This window comes from Rhineura floridana, chromosome 10 (assembly GCF_030035675.1).
Source record: "Rhineura floridana isolate rRhiFlo1 chromosome 10, rRhiFlo1.hap2, whole genome shotgun sequence".
Lineage (NCBI taxonomy): Eukaryota > Metazoa > Chordata > Lepidosauria > Squamata > Rhineuridae > Rhineura > Rhineura floridana.
In genome coordinates this window covers 69,247,749-69,271,639 of record NC_084489.1, presented here as the reverse complement: position 1 = coordinate 69,271,639, position 23,891 = coordinate 69,247,749, and the positions used below count along the sequence as shown (strand labels likewise).

Here is a 23,891-nt window from a genome sequence, read left to right as displayed (position 1 = left end):
CCCCCTTAAGAGTGAGTGAGTGAGTGAGAGAGAGAGGGGGAGAGAGGGAGAGAGAGAGAGAGCTCTTCCACATCCTTAGCGGCTATATGCTACAGTTTACAACTAAAGCAATTGCTACAGTCAGAGCAACTCAGATGGGCACAGGGCCATGAGTGCCCCTTCCTCTCCCTCATGTCCTTGCTGTGGAGAAGATGGTGAGTCAGTGAACCAGCACTTTGCCTTTCCCGAGGTGGGGATGACATAGCATTGTGAGGGCTTATCAGCTAAGTTAGGAATGAGCTGAGTTTTTGATGAGCCGTGGAGGCACCCATCATAGGCTGCCACAAGAGATTATATTGGAAGCCACAACAACTGATGTTGCAGTCATATAGTGTGGATAAGCAACATGCTGTAGTCAGCTATGCATTCTTGAATGCCTCTACCAATATGAACCTATCCAGACCCTCAGTTCCTAATTGGAGGTACTTCTCTGGGTCCTTTTGTGGGAGGGTCGTAGGGTGATGACAAGAGAGAGGACCTTGTCAGTTAGGGCTCTCCATCTGTGGAACACTCTCCCCAATGATGTCCACCTGGCACCTTTACTGAAATGCAAGGTAAAAATTTACCTTTCCCCCCAGGCTTTTGATGGACTAGGTTAATGATGGTTTCTGCTGTTCATGTGTTTCCTGTGGCTGTTGGGGGGGGGTTAGGGTTGTTTTGTATATTTTTGTGACTTGTATATGGTTTTTTAAATGAGTTAATATTATAATGTATTTATGCTTATGTTTTTTAATTGGAGACCTCTGTGGAACAAGCACCTAACAAGTCTAATAAATACTACTACTACTACTACTACTACTATTACTACTACTACTACTACTGTCTCCTCTACTGATGGACACTTGTTGAAAGATTTAGGTAGTCTAAATGGGACATTTGTGAATGATGTGCTAATTCCAGAACAGACATGCATCACTCTAAAACTTGATGCTGAGATTTGGACATTATATCCTTATTACGAGAATGTATTAGTGTTAAAAAAAAGCTCATGATTATGTTAATAGATTTACACGTTAATATTTCTTTTTATTCCTTTTTATAAGATGCTCTGGGTACTTATTGTAAGAATAGCAGAATATAAATGTTAAATAACAATAACAGCATAAATTATAAAAATAGAGAGTAAAGGATTGTCATTTATTTTAGGACTGTTGCGAATTTAACTTAATATTAGCAGAACAGTTCACTGCAGAGTTCCAACTTGTCTTGCATTCTGAAGAATGTATCTAAAAAGTTCTTATTTGCAGTTTTAGTTCATGTCTTAATTGTTTGACATAGGAGACACACTGGCTGAGATTTACCTGCCAGTAGATTCATAACGCTTAAGAACAGCGTGTTTTGTACTCTACAAAGTAACTGGAGTGATGTACAAATTGAAGCTGAATGTGTGAAACCCCAATATCAGACTAAACAACAATTAACAAATGAGTAGTGACTGCATTAAAGCATATAGTGCTAGAGCCATGAAATATTTGCCAAACTTGAGCATACAAAGCAGATAATAGCAACATCATTAAATATCAGTTACTGTAAAATGCCTTCTTTCCTAAATAAAAATGTTTTCCTTTAGATAGCAATATGCAGCCAGAATTGGTAGTGGGAGGGAGATTTGGGCGTGATACAGCCAGTGCTCAGATCTGCTTTGGAATTTCATCTGTAGTGTGTATATGTTCAATGCATACCGCCATGTGTTTTACACCAAAAATGCTGCATTATTATCTGGGGCCAAACTGAAAGAAAAATCCTTAAATGTACTTTTCTTAAATGCCCTTAAATGTTGTTTGCACAATATATTCTACAATTCTAATAAGTTTTTGTGGCCAGTTATAGTTGATTAATTGTTGGCCCCCCAGAATTACTCTAGAGGCAGCGACTCAATCTATGAATGTTATACGGAATGGTTTGTGTTTATGTGAGTGTAACAGTGAAGGGAGTCATTTAACAGAGATGAATGCATCAATAGGGCACTCTCTGGGAAGCCCAAACGATGCTGTTCCATGGACTTTTGTGAGCAGTGACCTGCTTTTAAAGATCAGTGACATGTGGGACAAGTTGGCATGGGAACAGTATTCCAGTGTCAAGGCGAGCAATCACAAAGGTGGATAATGTCTCTGCTGCTTTTAAGAGAGAACTTTGCAGATGTATGTTATAGATTAGAGTCCGAGAGGAGAGGACACAGGTTATTCATACTTGATCTGTGGGTAATAGCAGTGGTTGTCTATTTTCTTTGGGACTGTGGTATAATTTGTTTTAACATACAAGGGATGGAGGGGGAAGGGAACTGTTCTCACTGTTGGTAAACTTCTGATTTGTCCTATGCTTACACTTTGAAGCCTGTATATCTTCAGTCCTGTTAAATTTTTAGTGACATAATTTCAACCAGGAGTATAGAAAGAATTTCCTGCGGATGCAAATGCTTTGGGCTTTGTAATCGTAATATTTATTTAAGAACATTTATAATCTGCTTAATATTAAAGAAAAATATTGGTAAGGAACATACAAAAGTATATATATATAAAATATAAACCACCTCATGATAATAACAGATAAAATGCAAGTCTAAATCTTGAAAAACAGGGTCTGGTTTCAATAACCAAATTCAGTGGTCAGGCTGGTTTGGGGGTACATTCCCCCCTCCTCACAATGTCAAATGGAGAAATTGTCACTTTCAGATCAGTGTATTATTAATCTGTCATCCTTATAGTAGGCCTGTAAGATAGACCCGTTTGTTATCCCAATATTGGACATGAGGTGAGTAGTGTTTGAGGCTCTGTGTGTGTGTGTGTGTGTGTGTGTCCTGCCTCCTAATGGATTAATAGCATTAATGAATTTAAGGTCCACAAGTGAATTCATGGCAGAAGTGAAGCAACATTTGAACCAGGGATTTAAATGTTTCAAAGTTCATTGTCTTGGCTGCTATGCTACGTACTCGCTCTTCTAATTTTGTGTCTCTGTGTTTAATAGGGTACATTCTAAAAAGGAAAAAAAATCTATACTTCGCTAGCTTTATTCTAACCATTGCTACCAGATTTGTTTGAGTGTGCATGATTCTTAAAATCCCAAGCAGCTTGTAATCATTTGGAAATTTAATTTAACCCTAGAAAGCATCTGTTGGGCTGGCCTGGTCAATATAGCATATGAGCTGGTAGTTAAGGAAAAGGCTGTTCTATTTAGGTCTATACAAGTGAACATGGTGAGATTTCACCCATGGCCATCATTCAGACAAGAGACAATTACATCTTCATTACACACTGCACGCACCTCCCCTGCATGCCTTAAAGATTACACGGACAGCTGAATAACATGTCATAAGAACATAAGAACATAAGAAGAGCCTGCTGGATCAGGCCAGTGGCCCATCTAATCCAGCATCCTGTTCTCACAGCGGCCAACCAGGTGCCTGTGATCTTTGGTTCTTCTTTTCACTTGCCCTTTTCAGATTAATTCACATTTCCGAATCTTGGAGAGGGTGGTAGATGTAGATGGAAAGATGCGAAATAGTCCTGGCTCTTAGTGGATATAAATGTAATAATTGAGACAGAACAGGGTACTATTAGTTTAATAGCAAAAATAGTTATATTTCATGTCAGCTCTCGGAAATCAATAGAAGCGTGCCAATTTCCTTTGACTTTGTAGTTTAAGATTGGTATTATGCTGACCTGACAAATGAGTAAAAATTATCACTTGATGGCTGAGACTTATTTCTTGATTGGGTGATGTTGCTAATAATTGTCTTATTAGTTGGCAAATGACTGCATGTTAGTCATAATGAATGATTGATGATGTTGCTTCAAGGAGGAGTGCATGGGCTTTGCACAAACAAAGTTGATGTTAACTTGGAGAAGTAGAATCCAGGGAAGATGCTTAAGGGCCTATTCTGGATCCTCCAGCAGGTGCACAGACCAGTAGCTAGACCTCTGATGGGGGCAGATGGCCAACAGCATGCAGCACCTCTGTTAAAAACATCTGCACTGGTTGCCCATATGTTACCAGGCCAGGTTCAAGGCTCTTGTGTTGATATACATAGCTCTGAATGACTAGGTCCAGGATACCTTAAAGACTGCTTGAACCCTTATACGTCTCACCCCAATGAATGAGATCAACTGGAAGAGCGCTGTTAGTTGCCTTCCCTATTAGAGAGCCTGAGGCATTTAGTGTCACCTGTCCCATGCTATGGAATACCCTTTGAGCACAAATTCAGCAGTCATCCTCACTTCTGACTTTCAGGCATCTCTTGAAAACATGTTTTTAAGCTGACAGGTCTATGCAGTTGTACAAACCTTTCTTGAGTGGCCAGTCATTTCAGTGATTGTTTTGTACTGCATTTGAAGTTTTTTTATGTTGCTGTATACCACCGTGATGTTTCGTAAACATTTTTTATAAATAGATAAGGGATCTGTTGTAAACAGGATGGTTGCTTATCAACCAGAGAGACAAAATGATTCTGACAAAATTGAAAAGTGAACCGTTATGAATGACCAGAGTCCAAACCAGAGATTCAAAGCCAGGATATATTTGTTCTAGGCAGATGGCCACATCAAATGACCATGTCCAAGGTGACAGGAGAGGAGTTTGGAATAAAAATTATCTTGGCAAAGTGTGAAGGGAACTAGTGCCAACATCTATAACTGATAACTGCCTATTTGGCAAGAATATCTATGGTAGTATATAGAAATACATAGTGGCTAATTTGGTCACCCTCTGCCAGTCAGAGGGTATGTGTTAAAGTGAAGGGAGAAGGCAAGGGGGGGGGATGTAATATAACAAGCCAGATTTTGGCCACTGCAAATGTTCCCTAGGAAATAGCCCTCATGTTTTCGTTATGTATGTTCCATTCCCAAGACTCCTCATGATAGTGGACAACGCCTTTGTGAAAGGCTTTATAGTGCTCTTAGCGTAAAGAATTTCCAGCCGCACCTGTCTTTCACCAGTGTCTCAATCCTACCTGAAGAAGAATTCTGTAAAACTTGAAAATTTTGCAGCCTGTTTTCTCTACAGAGATTATGCTCTGGTAAACAGCATAATCAGAACCATCTTGGATATTGCTTCCCTTTGGGACTGTCCTGTTGAATGCTGTTTTTTCTTCTCCTGAAGTTTTATTTATCCCAGTTGGCCCCTTGAGTGTGAAATTTATAGATCTGAAAGTTTAGAAAGCTATATCTGACTAATAGCTTTGAGACAGAAGGAATGATGCATATAGTTTTTTGTAATCAAGGGGTACAGCTGTAATACCTTAAATTGTGTCTAGGAAAAGCCTCATTTTTTTTAAAAAAAAGATCAAAGCCTTTATATACTGCTTAATCATTAACATTTCTAAGTGATGTACATAAACATAAACCAGATAATAAAACAATAAAACATTTATCATAAAACTGAACACTGTTTTAAGAGACTTAGATAAAGCTTCAGATGCCTTAGAGCTGGGTCACCGATTTGATGCCCATGGACGCTTTGGCACCCTTGATGACTGCCCTGCCTGCAGAGCCTCAGAACCCTCCCACCGAATGCTCCCTTCGTCATGAGGTGAAAGACTCAGCTATAATACCTCCCAGCTTGAAAAGTACATAGAGCTGAAGGAGAAATGTGGAAGAATGATGCACTTTCCCACTTCGTCTTTCAGTTCTATGCGCTTTTCAAAGCTCAGATCGGCACCTTGAACAGCTGAATGGAAAGCAGAACTATCGAGAGAGTGGGGTGCAAAGGGGAGAGAGATGAGAGATTGGTGGGGAGGAAAAGAGTGGCAATGGGGGAGAAAGTGGGTTGCCACTCGAGTCCGGAAATAGAGAATTTTAAGGCATATAGTATATAGCATGCATGCATATAAATGTTGAATCCAGTAAAACTGATCCTCTTGAATTCCATGCCCTCCGCACACCCAAGCACCATACAACTCAGATAGCATCTGTCTCCTATTGATTGAACTGTGAAAATCATAGTTCTGGTCCATTCCAACACGCTGATTGCATAAAAACATAGATCAAAGGCATAGATTCTTATGGATCCTCTTTTTTTAAAACAAAAGATCCCCTCAAAACCACCATCAAATCATAGGCCAGCTCCATGTCCACAGATGTGTTCTGTGAGTTGTTGTTTGATTTATTGTCATACTTTGTGTAAAACCCCCCACCAAATATCTGTGAAGATTCATTCTCTAGATAAATGTTTTTGTGGTACTGGCAAGCATCAGATCTCAGATTCTTTTTTTTTTTTTTTTTTACTGTGCAGACTACCAGTGTAAGTTTTAATTTGATTATGGTTTTGGGGGATCCTGCTTAAAATCATGCACATGCAAGAGGATCTGTTTTAATTGTACTGGATCTAACATTTACCTGGACGATTTGGAAAAGCAAAAGCCTGTGTGCCTTCTGTCAGTCTGTTTGGGGGGGACGGGACTCTGACTGAGGAGGGGGCAGGAAAAACCAGTCAGAGGGGATTGTGCCCTTGGCCCACTCAAAATATTCCAAATATGACCACAAACCTCAAAAGGTTGACAACCCTTGCCTTAGAATCATGTGACAAATAAATATATGCAAGATTGTATTATTTCTATAAAATGTGTCTTGGAGGAGAATGATGATAATGACACTTCTTCTTCTTCTTCTTCTTCTTCTTCTTCTTCTTCTTCTAATAATAATAATAATAATAATAATAATAATAATAATAATAATAATAATAATAATAATCCCACACATTATATTAAAGGTTGGAAGTGATTTTGTTGCAGCATATTTTCCATCAGGCACTCATGCATACAGAAGCCCAGCAGTCTTGCAATTTTTATGCGGCATCTGTTTTCCAATCTGCAAACATTGCCAAGGACTTCAAAACAGATAGCAGCTAGGCCAACAGGGAGTTGCTTAGGCCATTTCATGAGTTCTCCTGCAGACGTGTTGTTGTTCGTAATGCAAATTATCTTGGTGTGTGTACATAATTAATGGAAGAAACTACCCAAGAATGAAATGCAGACACAAATAGGTCATTTTTAACAGATGGTTAATTATTACAGTTAAAAGATTTGGAAATACCCGGTGTGCTCTTTTTGGAAAGCATAACAAAGCCCAAATCGCCTTTGATTTTGATGGATAGCTTCTATTGTGTTAAAATGATGATTAAAATGATTACTTGTACTGAGGAAAAAGATTGATTAATCTTTGGGACGACTTTATCAGACAGGTAATAATTATGCCATGCTGGATATGCTATGTATGCACACACATTCACATTCATGTGCTGGTTGACTCTGTAACGGGTCCAGGCTTTAATTAAAATATTTCAGAAATCAAGAAATATCTCCTTCTATAATTATAGCTTCAGTAGCAGCATTTCACATGGAAATCAGTCATATAAAAATACCTAACATTAGAGCTGATAATTGAGAGCCAGTGTGGTGTACCAGGGTTCGAATCCCCACACAGCCATGAAGCTCACTGGGTGACCTTGGGCCAGTCACTGCCTCTCAGCCTCAGAGGAAGGCAATGGTAAACCCCCTCTGAATACTGCTTACCATGAAAACCCTGTTCATAGGGTCGCTATAAGTCGGAATTGACTTGAAGGCAGTCCATCATAATCAGAGCTGGTAATTTTGTTTGAAAACAATTATATCTAAAACAAGGTGTCTTTCTCTTATTGGCAATGGAGAAACCAGCTCAATATACTAAGCTGCCTGGTTAGAAAATGTTATATTATTTATTTATTTATTTATTTATTTAATTAAGCTTATATACCGCCCGACTAGCAACAGCTCTCTGGGCGGTGAACATTAAAAATACAATAAAAATAACACAAAACTGTACACAAAACTGTACAGTCTAAAATCAAAATATAATAATTTAGAATTAACAGGAATTAAAATGCCTCAGAGAAGAGAAAGGTTTTAACCTGGCGCTGAAAAGATGATAGTGTCGGCGCCAGGCGCACCTCCTCGGGGAGACCATTCCATAGTTCGGGGGCCACCACTGAGAAGATGTCTTGGAGACTCTTAATATCTTAAAAGAGTTCTGCATGCTTAAGTAATTGAAATTGCACTGGGAAACTTAGTGTGACTTTTTTCTGATTGGTCATCATTTAATTATTCTCCCAGAGTAAGAAAACATTATTTTTGTTCTCCTGTGTGTATTAGAATTTCCCCCCTAATATCCCGAACTCCCACCTGACTCTGTTTTACTCAGAAGTTTGAATTTCTTCCAAATAGACTGCTGTTCTATTCAGCGTACTGTATTAAAATATGTTGCCAATAGCCACCTCTAGTGTTCAGTCGTTAAACTACAAGAAAACATGTCTTTAGCAAAGCAAGTGTCTGTAATTGTAACAGGACAACATTGGTGATTCCACTAGAAATATATTTTCAAGTAAATGGATTTTGAGTTAATGGATTTGACTTCAGTAGTGAGTTCTCCTTGTTGCTTTCAACTTGCATGGGATTTCCTTAAGTCTTTTTTAAAGATTGTTTTTAAAAGGTGTTGCTATAATAGACAGCCAACTTGTACATTAAAGACACATACTACTTTGTTCAAAATTCTGAATGGAGGATCTAGCGCAGGACACGTGTCAAAACTCAGCAAACTGAGAATTTTATATTTAGGTTACACAGTTTCCCTCCAATGTGCATGGCCCATTAGTCAATAATGTGAATGAAGACAGAAAGGCACATATGGCTTTCAAGGAATGGGTGAGCTGTTTTATGACAAACAATCACTGTGTTGGCAAAGTAGGCCACGCTTAAACCTGCCACCTCCATAGCATCACAATACATGTCTTACCCTTCTGGGTAAGTGGCAGAGCTCAGTGACAGAACATTTGCTTCACATGCAGAAGGTCCCAGGTGTAACCTCTGACATCTCCAGGTAGGCTGGTAATGTACCATGTCTGAAACCCTGGAGAGCTGCTGCTAGTCAGTGTAGGTGATAATGAACTAGAGGGACCAATGGCCTGACATGGTATAAGACAGCTTCCTTTGTTAATTAGCTTTCCTATGTTAATTTAGCCAGTGACTAAAGCTTGCTTTTTTGGTTTGTTTTTAGTTTAAAGCACTGCATTGGCACACAGCCTTAGTCTAGTAGTGAATACCAATGATGATATCAGCTGGCTAGTCAATCCAGTGCCAGGTACTTGCAATTATGCACTTCAAGAGCTGCCATGTCTGAAAGGTTCCCCCATATGCTCTAGATACCAACTATATACTGATGTCATCCTGAATTTTTTTTTATTCAAGGGTTTGATACTAATGTAAAGAGACCTTGGGGCCCAAGTGCTTGACAGACTCCCCCAAGACCAGCTGACCCGTGCACTGAGATCACTTGGTGAGGCCTTGCTACTGATGTTGTCACTGGGGTTGGCTGGGCAGGGGGGTAGGTGAGACAGGGTCTTCTCAGTGGTGACCCCATAGACTGGTGAAGGTTTTGTGGTGGTGCAGAACTAATATGAAGTGTGTGTGTGTGTGTGTGTGTGTGTGTGGAGCAGGATGAGGGCATCCTTAGCCAGTACGCAATATTCTAGGGCTTGTGTTTTCTTAAGAGCCTTAAGGAGAGTGCTGGAAGGGATGCTGGTGTAGAGAGAGTGAGCAATATCACAATGGTGAGTATATGTGGGGTTTGGAGGAGAAATGGCAATATTTCCTCCCCAAGGTGAGAGATGGGGATGTGACTTAGAGGTTGAGACTCAGGTGACAGTTGGAGGGGAGGGTGCTATAAGTGACAGGTGTGGCTACCATCTAACACATGTAAGGTCATTGTAGTGAACCTCTGCGGGAGATGCCTTTTTAAAATGGTGATTTCCCCGTTGCCCAGCTTTGTATACTACCATTTTATTGCTGTATACTCTCTCCTGTTTAGTTTAAGCTGTTAAATTATGTTGGTTTGTTTTATTGTTTTATACAATGTTGTTGAATTGATTTTTAAAATTTATTTATTGACATTGTGATTGTTTGCTGTGGTGTGAACAACTTTGGGGACAATTTTGTGGGAAAATGGCATACAAATAAACAGATAGATTTATTTATTTAGTTAGTTAGTTTAATTTAATTTATATAACGCCCTAAGCCCGAAGGCTCTCTGGGCGGTGTACAAAAAGATAAAAACAAGCACAATATATAAATACAATAAATACAATAAATAATAATAAAAAACAAACAAACAATAACGAACCAAGCAACATCCAAAATACGGAAATGCTGTTTAAAATACACTTTAAAATGCCTGGGAGTATAAAAAGGTTTTCACCTGGCACCGAAAAGATAGTAGCGTCGGCGCCAGGCGCACCTCGTCGGGGAGACTGTTCCACAGTTCGGGGGCCACTACTGAAAAGGCCCTGGTTCTAGTCATCACCCTCCGAGCCTCTCGATGGGATGGTACTCGGAGGAGGGCCTTAGATGTTGAGCGTAGTGTACGGGTAGGTTCATATTGGGAGAGGCGTTCCACCAGGTATTGCGGTCCCATGCCGTGTAGGGCTTTATAGGTCAAAACCAGCACTTTGAATCTAGCCCGGAAACAAATAGGAAGCCAGTGCAGACGGGCCAGAACAGGTGTTATATGAGCGGACCTTCTGGTCCACGTCAACAATCTGGCCGCTGCATTCTGGACTAGCTGTAGTTTCCGAACAGTCTTCAAGGGCAGCCCCACGTAGAGCGCGTTGCAGTAGTCCAATCTAGAAGTTACCAGAGCATGAACAACTGAAGCGAGGTCGTCACTGTCCAGATAGGGACGTAGCTGGGCTACCAATTGAAGATGGTAAAAAGCATTCCGTGCCACCGAGGCCACCTGGGCCTCAAGAGACAGGGAAGGATCGAAAAGAACTCCCAAGCTACGAACCTGTTCCTTCAAGGGGAGTGTAACCCCATCAAGAACAGGATGAACATCCACCATCTGAGCAGAGAAGGCACTCACCAACAGCGTCTCAGTCTTGTCTGGATTGAGCTTCAGTCTGTTAGCTCCCATCCAGTCCATTATCGCGGTCAGGCAACGGTTTAGCACGTTAACAGCCTCACCTGAGGAGGATGAAAAGGAGAAATAGAGCTGCGTGTCATCAGCGTACTGATGACAACGCACCCAAATCTCCTGATGACCGCACCCAGCGGTTTGGCCAAATCCATGTCTCATGCCACTTGTAAGTTACTTGTGCCTGAATTTTGAGGGTTGACTGCATTCCTTTTTAGCTATTTTCCATAAATTGCATCATTTCTTCCATTATTTGGAAAAAAGAGTGTGATATGAGGATCATTCCCAAAGTTAGTGCTTCTCCATAGAGTGTTTCACCTCATCAACCTCTCTCATCTGACATTAGGAAAATAATTTTCTAGAACCAAAGGTTGCAAGTTCCAGGCTGGTGTGACCCTTAGAACCTCTCATTGTAAGAGTTCAATACGTACTTTATTCTGGCTTTGTTCAAAGCACACTGTTCTTTCTCATTCCTTTTTATTTGCTTTCTTCTGTGAACATGGCAACAACAAAATCCAGATGCTGTCCTGCCGAGGGATGCTGTTTTCTAGCTGCATGACACTTTGACACACACCTCCAGGCTGCTGTTGCACTGTAAGATTGCCAAATTCTCACACCTTCTCAGTTGCTATGTTGTCTGGATGCAGTTTACTTGTGATTTCCACCCCGTTTGATTCTTCTGATGTATGCTGTACACAGGTTGTATTCACAGATTGTGAATAAAGTCTTGATACAAATTGCCCCATGAGGATGGTGTGTAGCCTTTTTTGTTTACTAGAGCAATGGATGGCATCTCATCTGTGTTTCTTTTTTTATATCCCATTCAAACTGCTTTGGGAATACTGAGCATAAGTAGGAATCTTGCACTCAAAAGTTCAGGCTTATAAAGAAGAATGTGAAATATCTGAATACCGATTGCAGTTTCTCAGAGGGGGTGGACACCTTGACAAAGGTAACTTGAAAGCAGGTTGTGACTCCATAATGGAAAGCCTTTTCATTTCTCGGTGTCCCTGAGTGGAAGTGGAGGGGAGGCTTTATTTTGGATTCATTTTGGCAGTAGATTCTGCCCCCATGTTCAGACTTTTGTTATGTTGAATTTAATGCAAGTCTCTTGGCTGGTAATATAAATTAAATTGACTTAAACTTGGGCCTCATCTGCACTATACATTTAAAGCAATATCATATCACTTTAAACTGTCATGGCTTATCCCAAAGAATCCTGGGAAATGTAGTTTATTAAGACTGCTGAGAGTTGTTAGGAGATCCTTATTCCCTCCACAGAGCTACAATTTCCAGAGTTCCTAGGAAGAGGGATTGACTGTTAAAACTTTCAAGTAGGGCCAGAGTGCAAGAGCACTGTCTCCTCCTCCAGTTTTCCAGCAACCAGTATTCAGAAGCATATTACCTCTGACTGTGGAGGCAGGACATAGGCATTCCTGACTAGGAGCCACTGATAATCTTGTCCTTCATGAATTTGTCTAATCCTTTTTTAAAGCTGTCCAGGTTGGTGGTCATCACCAGGGCTGTGGAGTCGGAGTCGTGGAGTTGGAGTCGGAGTCAGGAGCAATTTTGGGTGGAGTCGGAGTCGGTAGAAATGTACCGACTCCAACTCCGACTCCTTCATAAATGGCAAATGTATATTAACTAGTAATAACAAATTTACTGTAGTAAAATGGTAGCACAAGGCATTTCATCACCACCACATGAATCCAGAGCTTGGAAAAGTTACTTTTTTGAACGACAACTCCCACGAGCCCAATCCCTGGGGCTGATGGGAGTTGTAGTTTAAAAAAGTAACTTTTCCTAACTCTGGATTCACGTGGTGGTGATGAAATGCCTTGTGCTACCATTGTACTACAGTAAATTTGTTATTACTAGTTAATATACATTTGCCATTTATGAAGGAGTCGGAGTCGGACAGTAGAAAAATAGAGGAGGCAGAGTCGGTGTCGAAGGTCTGGCTTACCGACTCCACAGCCCTGCTCATCACTGCCTCCAATTGCCATGGTTTACCTATGCGCACTGTGAAGAAGTACTTTCTCTTGTTTGTCCTGAATCCTCCAAGGTAAGTCTGCAACTCTTTGCACACGTACTTGGGAATAAGCGTCCTTTTGAGTAAATTTTGTGTTTGGTTATTGGCCATTTACACGCCATGGGATTGAGTGCAACCCTTTTGCTGGACTAATGACACCAGAGAGTCAACACTTAACCTAGAAACACAAACCAATTTTTCATGAGATGGGAACTCCTTGAGTCTGGGTGTTAAAAATAGGTGGTTCTTACTATTCACATGTTTGTTCTCACTACACATCCTGCTTGTTAGTGCAGTGCTGACATAGTGGAGTTCTTGTTCTGAAGAAAAGGAAGCCAGTGGTTCTGTTCTTCATTTAGGATTCCAAGCTTGCCCTTCAGCACTCCCTTCTAAAGGGGGACTGCTGTTCTACTTTGCAAACCCTATATCTAAATCTATATATAAACATAAAGAACATGATATTGGATTGGAATGCAAAACATTATTTTGCTTTTTGATTAAAAATGTCAATTTAGCATTCAGCACAGTGGACAAAGATGACTTAATACAACATTAACTCTGATTTCTTTTGAAACAGATGATAGTGACAGAGCTCTCTGAACAATATAGTAGAAGTGCTTATGTTGCAATTTACAGCGAAGAAGAAAATAAATATACAAAGCTACAATATAATGAAAATTAAATCTCCCAAAGCCCTTAGTGTTCAAAATCAAGGCTTCAATTCTGTGCTTGGTAAATTTCCCTTATCCCAGCTCCATGAAGGTACCTAAATAGAACAGAAATTTAAATAGCCCATATGCTTTACTAAATGCTTCTGATAAAATCTTTTTATTAGAAGCTCACATCTGGGCTTTTGCCAGTTTACTTTGTTGTGAAGCGCTAAGATGACAAATCTGAAAAGCAGGACTGAGCCAAACTAATTCTCAGGACACTGTTTCAGCATATTTGAATTTGTGTGTGACATCTTTTTGCTTTGCTCACTGTCTTGTATGTGGTTTTGTACTTCCCTAAAGTCTGGGATGCCCAGAAGCAATTTGAGAGAAAGTATGGGTATCATAAGGATCTTTTACGGATGGACCAATCTGTTTTAATTCGGTCCAGGTCAGTTTCACATCTGACCAGTAAGAAAGGCGATTCCATCCCCCCTTCATGTGCCTGTGCAGAATTCTAACCTCTCATTAATTTTTTAAGGAGAAAAATCCTTACAAGTTTATAACATTGTCTGAGGACTTCAATTTAATCCCTCCTTTAAAGTATTGCTCCCCTCCCCCCGTACAGCGATGCTTGACGTTTCCTAGAGTCATTGTGTGGAAAACAAGATGTCTGCCTCCATAGATATATGAAGCAGCCATATTTTATCCATACACTGTCCCTGGGAGGGGTCAATTGTTTTGCCGTTCCTGGAGCCATTTTTGGACGCATTTTTAAAAGGTGTGCCGCAGCTGCTGCACTTTTTGACCATTCCCAACAGCTAGAACCTTGGGGGGGGGAGTTTAAAAATTGTTATTAAAGGAAATCCTTGGACCACCTCATAGAATCTGGTAGGAGTGCAGTTTCCAGAGAAGGCCATGTTTGAATCTGCACATTAATTTGAGTTCCTGATGCCTGATCTAGGGAGATGTGGGTTCAATTCCTGTTTGACCATCTTGGGTTTGTCTCTCAGCCTAACATAAACCTACAGGAATGTTGTGGTGATAAAACGGATTAACATCCACCCCCACCCCCTGGTATACTTTCTTAAGCTGTTTCAATGAATTCTGAGCTTTTTATATGAATATAATAACTGGGTTCTCACCCCTTATGTTTAAATTAACAGTGGCTGAAGATGTTAGTTTTGGCCACTTCATTCAGGAGTTGGTGTGCAAAAAGGAAAAAGCACGTTGAAGATTTTAAAAACTTTTGTGTGTGTGTGGTCGATCTTTTTTACGAATTATATGCATATTGTTTGAATTTATTATGTATTTCTTAAGTTATTTTCTTTAATTTATTTTTTGAATTTTGTTTGTAACAGTGAATTATGTAACTTTTTCATGTTGTGAGCATCTTTGAGCATAGATTACTGTGGAAAGGCGGCATACAAATAAACCATTACGATGATGATATTTCACTGAACTCTTGAAGACCACTCACCTCATGACATGAGCCACCTTGGCTACCTCAGAGTAATGTTTCTTCGATAATACCAGCACCTGTGTCTAAGAAGGGTAGAATTTCACTTGTTTTATTAGGCATTTGTTTGTTTGCCTTTGTTTGCTCCTTTAATAAAAACCAGGATATTGCATTGTTGTTCCAGATATAAAAGTAAATGAATTAACGTAAACAATAAAAATAATTTTGCCAGAAAGAAGTAAACCAACGATAACATCCCACAAGACCCCCCTTCCCAATGAATCTCAAAAAAATATCATGGGCAATTTAAGGGAGAAAAAATTAATTATGTTAGGAGCCAAGCAATTACTGAATGAGGTATAGGAGACATGGGAAATGTTCCTATTTAAATAATGACCAGAACATTTCTTATCTCAGGTGATACACCATTACACATTTAAGGCCTTAGGATTAAAACACTTTCATGTTATTAGGGAGATGATGATAATAATGTTGTGTTTTACGACGAAATTGCTATCGTACTCTCTGAGGTATAAAGTGATATTAATGACCATTTTCAATAAGAAATAAGACTCTACAGCATGGGTATCATCTCAACGTATTAAAATATCTTCTTAATGTGAAGTTTAAAGCCTTGGGGCACACAGATGAAAATGAAACAGTTTAATTTTAAAATGCAATGGGGAAATATATTTGGATATATGGGAAAAGATGAAGAGATAAAAATATGATAATGATTCCCCCCCTCTGCTTTTGAAATTATTTCCACTGATGATGATGATGGAGATGTGTTTAAATTACCAGGACATAATTGCAGTTTCACATGACTTTATTTTTAAAAAGTAAGCCACTCATGGTTTACTTGGTGCTTTATGAATGCCAGTACTCTAAATGGCAGCAGATCTTAGACTGAAGACAGGCTTACTTTCTGATCACTAAACTGGGTGTATTATGGAAGATCTATGAACAGAATCTGTTGTGTGCGCCCCGCAAAGGTCAGTGCAACGTTGATGGTTGAGGAGTTCTGATCAAGGCTGTGGCACTGAGCATTTTAACCCTCTCTTCCTTCTTGTGCCACTTTCCTAGTTTAAATTCCCTCCTAGAAACTGCGATCTGCCCCACAGAGCAAGCATGAGACCATTGGCCCTAAATGGCAGTGTCCTGAACACATGTTCTTTACTTTGAAAACACATATCTCAGAATGCAGAAAATGTGTTCAAAACATATCTACCACACTTCAAAACAAGGTTAGAGAACTTGTGGCTTTCCAGATATTGTTGGACCCCAACTTGAATCAAGCCCAGCCAGCATGGCCAGTGATCAGGGATGATGGGAGTTTATAGTCTAGCAACATTTGGAAGGCCACAGGTTTCTCACTCCTGCTTTAGAATACCTGTCTTAATTAATTAATTAATTATATTTAAAATTGCTTTTTAAAAATGTGTTTTAAAATTTGTATATTTGTTTTTAATGTTTTTAATTGTTGTAAACCGCCCAGAGAGCTTCGGCTATGGGGTGGCATACAAATGCAATAAACAAACAAGCAAACAAACAAACAAATAAATAAATAAACTGGGACTCAAGGTGGCTTATAAAAACTAAAACAAATACAGGTAAAATATATAAAAAGTTACTGTTAAATGTAATTGATCTATCTATAGAATTAAAACCACTTAAAACACATCTATTAAAAAAGATAAGCAGAATAGCACACTATTAAAAGGCCTTGCAGTCAATTCCCAAAAGCCTGTCGGAATAGAAATGTTTTCACCTGCCGGCAGAAGGACAGCAAGAAGGGAGCCAGCATAAAAAGGGAGTTCCAGAGCCTTGGGGCAGCCATCGAGAAGGCCCTTTCCTAGGTTCCCACGAGATGTATCTGTGAAGGGCCTCCCCAAAGATCTTAGAGCTCAAACAGGCTCATATGTGAAGATATGGTACTTCAGACAGCCTCGACCCAAGCCATATAGGGCTTTATAGGTCATAACCAGCACTCTAAATTGTGCTTGGAAACAAACTGGTAGCCAGTAGAGCCTTTGTAACAAGGGACTTGTATGCTCCCTGTGATCATTTAACAATCTGGCCAGTTAACAATCTGGGTGCAGCTCTTTCGGCTAGCTGAAGTTTCCAAACATATTTCAAAGGCAACTCCATGTAGAGCGTGTTAAAGTAATCCAAACAGGATGTAACTAAGGCATGTGTCCCCATGGCCAGAACAAACTTCTCCAGGAATGGATGCAGTTGATTAACTAATTTTAACTGTGCAGATGCACTCCTGGCCACTGCTGAAACCTGAGCATCCAGGCCTAGGGCTGAGTCCAGGAGTGCATCCAAACTGTGAACTGTGTCTTCAGGGGGAGTGTAACCCCTTCCAGCACAGGTTGAATCTCTGTTCCCTGATCTGCCCTTTGACTGGATGGATGAAGCTTTCATTTGTTTGCCCTCATTCAATCCATTACTGACAACAGACACTGGTTTAGAACTGAAACAGCTTCTTTAGATTTAAGTGGAAAGGAGAAATAGAGTTGGGGGTCATCCACATACTGCTTGGCACCAGACGCCCCAAACTCCGGACAACCTCTCCCAGCAGTTTCATTTATGTGTTAAATGGCATGGGGGACAGGTTGGAACCCTGAGGGACTCTATAGGCCAATGACCAAGATATTGAAAAGGAATCCCCAAGCACCACCTTCTGGGCTCGTCCCTCCAGAAAGGAATGGAGCCACTGTAAAACAGTACATCCAAGTCCCATCCCAGTGAGATGGCCCAGAAGGATACCATAGTTGTTGGTATCAAAAGCTGCTGAGTGGTCCAGCAGAACCCACAGGGACACACTCCCCTGTCCAGTTCCCGGCAAAGGTTGTCCACCAAGGTGACCTAAGCCATCTCCAACCCATTACCATAACCCAAGGCCAAACTGAAATTGATATAGATAATCTGACTGATCTAGAAACCCTTGGAGCTGAGACGCCACCACACACTTCAGTACTTTGCCCAGAAATGGAATATGAGATACTGGTTGATAATTATTCAATACGGTGGGATTCAGGGAAGGTTTTTTCAGTAGGGGTCTTACAACTGCCTCCTTCAGGCATGTTGGGACCCTGCCTTGCTGTAAAGAGGCACCAACTACTCGCTTTACCCACTCTCCCAGTCCCTCCCTCCAGCCTTTTTAATGAGCCAGGAGGGGCAAGGGTCTAGTACACTTAAATAATAAAAAAAGAGATCATGCTCTATAGAGAGTATGGATGCTTCACTTGGAGAACATATTAGGACTGTTTTTCAAATCTCAAATCATATTGCAGAATGATTTAAAAAGTATCTCCCAGGTATAGTCCAGGGGTAGCTAGCATGGTGCCCTCCTGATGTTGGACTCAGAGATCCATTCACCCCCAGCCAACACAGTCAAAGTTCAGGGATGAATTGTAGTCTGAGAACATCCAAAGGGCACCATGTTGGCGACCCCTGCTTTAGTCTGTGAGAAGTTGGCCAGCAGATTGACAGCCTAGGTTTTTCCAGTACAAATTATTTATTGTCCTTTTCTGTAGTAAATAGTATTCTCCAGACTCCAAATCTGCATTCTTTTTTTTACTGTGGGTTAAAATACACAGTAACTGCTATTACAAGGCACAGTTTCCTACAGAGTGGGTGGGTGGGTGGGAATAATATGTTTGAATCATTTCCTGTGCAACAACTCCTCCTCCTCCCACTTAGCATATTAGGAAAGAGACAAAACTGGAATTCTTTGTCTATTGTATACTAATTTTGTATATGCAGGGAGGTGTAAGGAGCACAGTGATTGCCCTTCTGCAACCTGAAAAAAATTCACCGCATGACTGACGTGATCATGTGTACTGGCTTATTACAAGGCAGAACTGTTTTTTTTTAAGCATTCTTTTTAAAGGTGCTTGCTACAGTTCTGCCCATGTGCTTTGACTCTGAAAGCTGACCGCAATCTCAGATCAGCTAAACCACATGTGGAAAATGCCCTGCCAATCTTGTATGTTGGAAGAGAAAGGTGTTAAGTACTCACTTCACCTGCAAAATAATGTTTCAAAAGTGTGGGGTTGTTTTTTTTTTTTGCTGCACCTATCACATTCTGAATCACAGCCATTGTTGCCTCTAATAAGATAATTATAGTCAGGTGGTTTTCCTAAAACTGCAGATTAAACTCTGCTCTTTTTTTAAAGTGTGCAATTGCCTTCATAAATATTCTTTAGAAATATCTGTCTTACACAATATAAGAAAGAATTCTATTTTTATATTGGTTTTTCTCAATAGGGAAAAAAGAAACAGGCAGGAGAATTAAATGCAAGCTTTATTTAAACCCCAGATAGTATGAAATAGAAGAGCTGTGGCTGAAACTGAATCCACTGGCATAAAATGTGTTTAACTAAATGTGGCATTGTTTGGACACCCTTGAAAACAGTGTAATGGTGGATTTAAATATAACATTTTTCCTTAATTGTAACCTTTGAAGTGCTGTCTTGGTCCATGACAGCAGCTGCTTCCTATGCGCTATGGGTGGCCTTGCAGAGATGCACAACTTGAGATTTATAGGCAAAATCAGTCTGGCAACCTATTCCATACAATTAGGTGAAGTTAGATCTTGGAATGGAAAAAAATGGCCAATGATTTCATTAGGTCATTCACAAATAATAAAAAAAAATTCAACAAATGTCTTCTGTAAACATTAATGCTATGCTGAAATCTGTTCTTCAGTTCTCAAAGGGTTTCTTCCTCTGCGAAAGACTTTAACTTTTCTGCCTCATTCTCAGGGCAGTTAAGAATTTCTTTAAATTTTCAGTTAGTGTGGGGTTTTGAGCTTATGTTATCATTGCAAGGTGGCCCAGGGTGGGTTGTTGTTGTTGATGTTGTCCAGAGCTTGGAAGTAACTAGTTACAAGTAACGAATTACTTGTAATTCATTACTTTTTTTGAGTAACGAGTGGGTAATTCCTTTACATTTTGATTGTAATAGAACTAGGAGTAATTTTTACTACTTTTGTGGAGTAATTGTAACATTTCCAGAATTACTTTTGGGCATTACTTGGAGGGGGGAACAGGGGAAGTCTTCTGGTCCTCTGATTTGTGGATGAAAATCATGTGTCTCAAACTGGGCTTCTGTGCAGTGTCGCTCTTTTCTCATGCTCTGTGGATGGGTAGGAGGCGACAAGGGAGGGGGAGGAGAGTGAGATGGGGTGGAGTGGAGAAAACAATTATTTAAAAAACAGATAGTGGTGGTGAAGAATGGAGTGGAGGGAAAAAGGATCCGGAGGTCAAGGACATGGATAAAGGAGGAGAAGGAAGCAGCAGCAGAATGGAGATAAAGAACTGTGGAGGTGAAAGATGACTGTGTGTGTGTGTGTGTGTGTGTGTGTGTGTGTGTGTGTGTGTGTGTGTGTGTGTGTGTGTGTGTGTGTGTGTGTGTGTGTGTGTGTGTGTGTGTGTGTGTGAATACTGTGTTTGCACTTGGCACACAAAGTGGCCTCCACCACCCTCTCTGGCTACTGTGTTGCATTTGCAGTATTTTAACTTTTTTGCATCTCAGGGGAAAATGTTTGCTTGAGTGAGTGTTCCTTAGTTGGTGGCGGGGCAGGGTCTGGGAGGTGGTTAAGTGAGAGAGATTATGCTTGCTGGCTGAGTGGAGGGTGGGGTTGCACTTTGTTTGATGTGCAAAGATCAGAGTAATGGCCTCTGCCTCCCTCCCCACCACCCTTACCAGCGGAGAGACCACCATTGCTATCTTATGAATAAAAAATATTATTCTACTACCCTCTGTGTGTGTGTGCTTATTTTTAATGTTGTTTTAGGCTACTTAGATGTGCAGCAGCCAAGGCCAGCACCTTGTAGGCGGTTTTTAAAGTAACTGAAATGTAATTGTACTGATTACTTTGAAGGAAAAGTAAAGTAATCAGTTACTTTCAGAGCAATTGTAATTGTAACAGTAATTACTAATTTTTTTGGCCATGCAGCTGTAATTGTAATTTATTACTTTTTAAAAGTAATCTTCCAAGCTCTGATGTTGTCTACATTTGTTAGTGGCCTCATACCAAACAGTCTCTAGGTGACTTATAACAGATTTAAAAATATACAATATAAGCATGTAAAATGCAAATAAAAAGGAATAACTAAAATAGCCCATGTTAACAGCCAAAGGCCTGAGTGAATAGAAATGTCTTTGCTTGTCACCTAAAGATGGATAAAGAAGGCACCAGGTGTGCCTCCGTGGGGAGAGTATTCCACATCTGGGGACCACACTTCTTGTGTTGTCACCCTCTGAGCCTCCTGTGGAGTATATGCGTTTTTTCTCTCCAGTAATATTTTTTCAAGCACTTTGCAGCCTCCCTGGCTGCCCATACTTCCTTATCTGAAGGAGTTACCTCAAAATGTTTTTCTTTGGGCTTTGATTGAAGTGTGAGCTCCTGGGGAGGCCACAGAGTGCAGAGCACTGGTGAGATGATTTGTAGAATGAAAAAAGGGACACTCACAAATGCTCTCCAGCAACCTCAAAAGTAAGGACACTCATCCTGTGTGTAGGTTTCCCAAACGCATGTAGTTGGCCACTGGGAGAACAGAATTTTGGGCTAGATGGGCCATTGGCCTGATCCATCAGCACTGCTCTTATGTTCTTATGTATGTTACGGGTTTATTCAACATAGCACTATGTTGAACATTTCGTTAGTGCAAGGATTTATCCTTGTGGTGACGGAATCATCTTCCCCTCTCCTCCCCTGTGCCCCTCCAGATCTGTTCTGGGGTTTCCTCCATCCATCTGGAGCGGCTTTAATGACAGCGCAGGAGACGGGAGAATCCCATTTTACTAGTTATAATCCTTGCTCTGGAGCAGTGGTTTCCCAACCTTTATGACAACAGGACCCCCTCTGTAACGTCAAAAATTTTCTCAACCCTCACATGCTAATTGTTGCTCCTCTAGCCAACACCAACATTTGCATGCAGGCAGAGAAACAGAGGCAGAAGAGAGAGGTTCATGCAAGCCTATGGGCACAATCAAAATAGGAGCAAACTTGGGCACCGGGGATGGGGGCAAGCAAGTGCGTGTGGGCAGAGAAAGGAGAGAGAGAGAGAGAGAGAGGGGGAGAGAGAGAGAGAAGTAATGTGAAGGGAGGGGGCAAGGTTAGAAGGAGGAAAGGTGTGTCAAGTTGTGGGTGGGGAAAAGGTTCGGTGGGTCAGAAGAAGGCAGTAGAGAGGTACTAAGAGGTGGCAGCTGGAAGAGTGAAGAGGAGCAACCACATGGGAAGGAGGGTGCTCGGGACAGGTGTGGGGGGAGGGAGGGAGTGTTGGAGTAAAGTGGGCTGCATGTCCATTCTAGGTGCTTGCTTTTCTCTCTCTTCCTCTTCTGAGTGACCTGTGACAGCAGCGAGCCCTCAAAACAAATGCTCATGGTCCCACTCCTCTTCTTGCCCTCGCTCCTCCCTCCTGTCCCCTTACACCAAAGGGAGGGTGTCCTGCAATGGGGGAGGAAGAAGGGGGGAGTAGACTGTGAGTGCGAGGGTGGAATCCTCAACTGCCACCTCTTTTGCTCCTTCTCTTTCTGAGGCAAAAGATGAGAAGTGACCTCCCTTTCTTTTATTTCCCTCCCCTCCATCATCACCATTTTCACCTTAGCCTGGTAACAGCCTGCATGGGACTACAGGAAAATAGATGGGGAGGGGAGAGATTCAAAATCTGGGCTGGTTCAGCTGTACTAATCAGGCTCTGATTGTCATGAACTTTGGACTTCATGTTCTTTCTTCCCCTTCCCCTCTTGTTCTCTAATTTCCCTCATCTCTCTTCTTCCTTGGTTTGAGCAAACGATACTTAGCTGCAACCAGCCAAATCAGGTCATTTGTGGTGTGCACAAACAATTGTTTATTTCGAAGCCAGAGCATGAAAATAAAAAACCAGTTCAAACTGTGCTTTTGAATTTTAGTTGAGAGGCAAACTACGGTTTGCAGCATTCAGTCATCATGGCAAACTGTGGTTGGCTCAAACTGCTGCTGCATCTAAAATGGTCCCTCCGAGGGATCTCCTACATCTTTAAGAGCTGAATAGGCATTTCCCCCCCAACATATAAAACTTTTGCATCATTGAAGTGGGAAAAGCTGCATTAGATGAAATTCTGTCCTTGAAACCCTTAAAGGTATAGGAGCCACCTGAGAGTCTTTTCTTGCCTTGTGTAGTTAGCACTGCACTACTAACTGCAACCAGAACAGAAATACTCCCTTAAATTTTGCATCTCTTGGTGCAGATTTTCCCATATGTTTAAGGATATTCCCTCTGCTGTAGTCGGACTGAAAAGGCTAGTGTGTTCCTCTGCTTTTGTTTTCCTGAATGTACTATACTCTAAATGCTCAGCAGAGGTCAGTGTAAGTTTGTGGTTTGAATTATTTGTTTATCATCAGGATGCCATCCATGTAATAAGCAGTTACACCCACACAGTCCTGCATTCAACTTGTAGTGAAAATTAATTCTGCTCTCTCCCAACCCCCACCCTTTTGTTTTGCAAATGTGTTGTGGATATAGGAATTCCAAGGCGTTAAGACACAGTAAGATTTTGAAATCTAGAATAGACATTAAAAGAACGCAAATACAGAACTGATGCATTGTGAAGCATAGAACTTCCAATTCCTGTTTAGAGATATATTCAAAATCTACTGTTGAAGGAAGATGGCAGAAATCTATGTACTTTTTGTTTTTAGGATTGATTTGCCTGTCACTGTCTTTGTAGGATAGATGTTTTAAATGTAGGCCTAGATGTGTGTTGTTCTGGTCTTCCCCACA

The 23,891-nt window shown here is 40.8% G+C and overlaps 1 protein-coding gene across 6 annotated transcripts in view; it reads left to right on the top strand.

Annotated features, from left to right (window-relative positions):
• PARD3 (par-3 family cell polarity regulator) overlaps nt 1-23,891 on the top strand; it is a 770,287-nt gene that overhangs the window by 125,163 nt on the left and 621,233 nt on the right. The window contains exon 1 of one of the 6 annotated variants that reach the window (XM_061585587.1): nt 23,354-23,470. The exons of the other annotated variants lie outside the window; for them this stretch is intronic. Within the exon in view, the coding sequence (XP_061441571.1) occupies nt 23,369-23,470 (102 nt within the window). The 5' untranslated portion in view covers nt 23,354-23,368. Of the gene's footprint in view, nt 1-23,353; nt 23,471-23,891 lie in introns of those variants that run through there. 6 annotated transcript variants of the gene reach the window in all.